The following is a 4,356-nucleotide window of genomic DNA, read 5'->3' as shown; positions in this document are numbered from 1 at the left end:
GCATGGGGGAGACGGAGCAAGGCCGCGGTCCCGGGGTGTTCCCGCGGGAGCTGCCGGAAAGCGCCGCCCCGGCTGGGCCGGTGCTCCTGAATCCGCTCCGCCGGGCGCGCTGGGTCGCTCAGCCATGTGGCAGTATCTGTGTCGTGGAAATCACACCTCTGATTTTTAGAATGCTTTCCTATGGATGCCTCTATCTTAGCCTGTTTTCCATGTGCAGGTTTTCACATTTGCTGCTTCCCATTTGATGGTTGCCCCATTGCACGTGTTTCTTTGTTTCCCGGGCACCGAAACAAGCCTTGTACGCTGTGAAATTTCCCGGAGCTTCTGCCAAATACCAAAGCACAGTTCTTTAGTAATAAACAAACGGGAGCTAAGAAGGGAGACAGACTTGACCATAACAAAAACGTTCAATTTTTGTTTGGTGTTTTTCCATTCCTAGGAACATGCTTCAGGAGGGCGCACACGGTAAATGGACAGTATCTAGCAGTGATGAAAGTGCTGAGGAAAATTCGGACAGTGAAAAACCATGTACATCTTCGCTATCGGATGCTGCGTGTGGTAGAAGTAGTGAGCCACAATATCCATGCTCTGAAGCTAGGAAAGCTGCTCACAAGAGAAAAGCTTCCCCCGTGAAGTTCACTGATACAAGTGTTTCTGCAGAAGCACCGCCAGCAGTAAAACAGAGACCAAGCCAAGAAGGCTCAGGTTGGTGTCTTTCTAGTAGTGATGAAGAGCCTGAAGATCAGCAAAAGCATGTCCACAAAGAAACAGTGAAAGAAGAGAAACACGATGTGTCTAAAGAGCATCCTTTGAATCTTTGCAAAGATGACAAACTCTCAGAGAATCTGAAAGAAGAGGAGTATAATGTGACACCCAGTGAAGCCCAAGATATCTGGGATTTGGTGACTGGAGGCAATCCTTTCAGGTTTTTTCTCACAAAAGTCAGTGGAATTGAACGGAGCTATAATTCTGGAGCCCTGCACATAAAAGGTGAACAAGTGGCTTCTACTACAAGAGTGCTTTGGGGAGAAAGCAAGGCAATGCTTATTTTTAGTTTGTGGGTATTTTTAAATGCAAGTATTTCTTGGTGTTGCTGAGGTTTCATATTCTAAATGTGCAGGTTTGTAGAAATTGGTTCTGTTATCCGGACCTTTCTCTTTTAGAAGTATAGTGTATAAAACATTATCTGCTGATACTTTGTTGCAACTGGAGTTAGGCTGCATAAATCGAATGTGTATTTAGCCAGGGCAAGTCGTGGTGCTTCTTATTGCTGCTTTCCCTGTAAGCTAGTCTGGGGATAGCCGCCTGTGGCACTTAAAGGGATGCCTTTCTTGGGTGCATAACTCTCTGAGTAGCTGTTTGCACTTGCCTTTGTGCTGCTGAGTGGTTTGGACCTAATAATTCACTATTACTAGATGAAGTACTTCTGCAGTTCTATGTCTGGGGTTCATGGATCTGTTTAAATTCAGCTGGGAGAGAGCTGTCCATCAGTCAAGTTGGAGTGAAATCTTTGGTGTACAATACTGATGCCTCAGGAATGCTCTGTTAGTTGTCCTTTGATGTAAGGGGGAAGAGCTTTCTGCACCTGTAAACATCCCTGTAGTTAGAAATAAAATCTTACACATCACAAGACAGAATCAGAAACAAGTATTAATAAGAGAATTGTGTACAGTTTCCCATGTTACTGTGATTGAACTATGGATAGACATATCCCACAATCAGTTTGCAGCAGATAAATAAGCAGATTAATAAGCCCTTATTGCTGCTACTTTGCCGCAGTTCTTCAAGCCCACTTGATAGGGGAGAGAGCAATTTAATGTCCCTTTCTCAATATGATGTTGGACTTTTTCCTAATCAGCTTTTAAAACTTGTTTTCTGCTTTGAGAGAATTATTAATTTTTGTCAGCATATGATCCTAAATGATTCCCAGGAGAGTGAATGGCTTGAAATACTTGGAACAGTAAACCTGTGAATGCCTCTGTTACACCAGGTCTGTGAACAATCTGGCCCTTGTACTGTGGTAGTTATCAAGCTGTTCAAGATGCTACATGTTTGCTTGAAGTCTTTTTTATTTATTTGTGCTTTAATATTTTTAATAGATATTTTGTCTCCTCTTTTTGGAACTCTCATATCTTCTGCCCAGGTGAGTTTCCTGTTTGTCAAACTGATTTCTCTTGCTTGTTTCACTTCATTAATCTTAAACTTGATAATCTGTGCTTGTGCCATGTAGCTGATATTAAATGTTTTCAACTGTTGAACAATTTATTGAAATATAAACACCATCCCACGTTCTGCTGTAGAATTCAGGTAATTATAAGACTACTTTCTCCTGTTTTTGAGGAAAGTGCAACTGAGAAGTGTGTATTTATGTTCATTTAAATGAGGTTTTTTGAAGGAAAGAATGCCTTGCAATCTAGGAATAATATCTTTGTTATTGCCTAGCAGTTTTGCTATCATTCATGATAGAAACACATGGCAAAGAGATGATCCTTGAACCTAAGCTTTTACATTATGTGCATGTGATTCTTTTTTTTCCTGAATGGTAAATTTTATAAGCACTAATGCACACTTTTTAGAAACTTAAATTCATTCTTGAATTGTTAAAGAGGAATGAAAGAAAGGATATAAAAGTCAAAAATACACCTGTTTTTGTATGCTACATATGAGGTAGGTAGTAATGTGTGGTGAACATAAAGCTTTTTTGCTGTAGTTCATTGATATAGCTGGGTTTTTTTTCTTTTTAATGAGTCTGTTTTCTTTTTCTTGCATACAAGTTTAACTACTGTATAGATGTGGGATGGCTTGTAAGACAGTACCCGCAGGAATTCAGGTATGTTTATTTTACAAAGGTGAAATGATGGCATTTCCAGATCATTTCTGTTCATACAAGGTCCTGTTATAAGTGAATGATAAGCACTTCTTTGCAGTGCAGATGTTTGTTACCAATTTGATATGCACAGACTCTTAGTGTTCTTTCTCCTCTCATTCCACAGCTGTAGTTCTCTGATTTCTTGGCTCTTTTCTAGACTGGAAAATAGTCAGAGTTCAGGATAGCTGGTTTTTGACTGCTGTTAGTTAACACTGAGGAGATCCTACTGTGGGCCTCAATGAAATGGCAGTAGATGACCTGTAAGGATGGAGCAAGAAGCTTTTTGCCATACAGTTCACTAAGTCAAGAGCCAGATAGTGCAAGAGAAAGGAGAGAATGTAGGAAGGGCACAGGAAAACTGTGTGGAAAGGATCAGGATGATTTCATGGATATAATGTAGTAAGTTGATGGATATTGTCATAAAAGCAGTTTTGTTTGCTTGAAATTCCTTTCTGATAATTGCAAACTCGTGCAGATGAAGTGAGCACATAATGTGCTCTCTTTTTTTTTTCATTTTTGCTGGAAGTGCAGTAGTACCAGAATTCACAGAATCACAGAGTGGATAAGGTTGGAAGGGACCACATTGGGTTGAGCAGCACACCATTGCTTGTGGGATCCTCCATTACATGTGTCAGAAAACTGCCATCAGTGCTTTCAAGGAGCTTCTTGTACTGTTTATGCTTTGCTGTGTTGCTTCTCCAGCACATGTCAGGGTAGTTAGTCCCCCACAAGAACCTGACTGCTTGTACTGCTGCTGTAGAAGGCCTCATCCTCTTAGCCCTGCTGATCAGATGGCAGCAGCAAACACCAACAACAGTGTCACTCTTACTGGTCTGCTTTTTTATCCTAACTCCTAACATCTTGATTGATATGTTCCAAGTGTTGCCTCATGTAGAGGACAACCCCACTACTGCACCTTCCTGTCTTTCCTAAACAGCATGTAGTCCTTCATGACAGTATTCCAGTTGTGTGAGCTACACCACCATATCTCTGTAATTGCAATGAGATCAAGGCCCTGTGACTGCACAGAGCTCTCCAGCTCCTCCTGTTTGTTCCCTCTACTATGGTATGCAGGTGATTTATGGAAGTATTTGAGTGTGGCAGTATCCCAGTGGCGGTGCAAAGGGCTGCCCCATAGTCCTGTCTTGCAGTTAGGTATTTGGCTGCTTCTACTCTGTACAGTTACCTCCATCCTGTCCATCATTCCCTGGAGCTGGCAGGAGAGAAGAGAACACAACTTGTGCTCCAGATGTCCCAAGACCTTGAGGTCCCTGTCACTTGTCTGCAGTCTTGTTGGGACTTTGTGGGTACTCACTTGAAAAACCCAAAATAATCGGTGGGCTGAGTTTTCTTGGTGGTCCAGCCTCTTACCTGGACCCCAGGAAACAACACAATCCCTGTGGATTAGATCTGGTTGGCAGGACCAGAAGTTTAGTTTTAGGAGGTGAACACCAAATTACTGCCAGAATAGACCCTCTCTCTTTCCC

The 4,356-nt window shown here is 41.9% G+C and overlaps 1 protein-coding gene across 1 annotated transcript in view; it reads left to right on the top strand.

The window, feature by feature from the left end:
* The first annotated feature begins 439 nt into the window (after window positions 1-439).
* The window catches only part of TDP1 (tyrosyl-DNA phosphodiesterase 1), a 37,212-nt gene continuing 33,295 nt past the window's right edge, over window positions 440-4,356 (top strand). Inside the window, exons 1-3 of the mRNA XM_031065269.1 lie at window positions 440-990; window positions 2,100-2,143; window positions 2,775-2,830. Coding sequence (XP_030921129.1) covers window positions 444-990; window positions 2,100-2,143; window positions 2,775-2,830 — 647 coding nt within the window. The 5' untranslated portion in view covers window positions 440-443. The remainder of the gene's footprint in view (window positions 991-2,099; window positions 2,144-2,774; window positions 2,831-4,356) is intronic.

The sequence above is a fragment of the Geospiza fortis genome, unplaced genomic scaffold, assembly GCF_000277835.1.
Source record: "Geospiza fortis unplaced genomic scaffold, GeoFor_1.0 scaffold54, whole genome shotgun sequence".
Classification (NCBI taxonomy): Eukaryota; Metazoa; Chordata; class Aves; order Passeriformes; family Thraupidae; genus Geospiza; species Geospiza fortis.
Note: the sequence above shows the minus strand (reverse complement) of the source record. Positions and strands in the feature narration are given on the sequence as shown.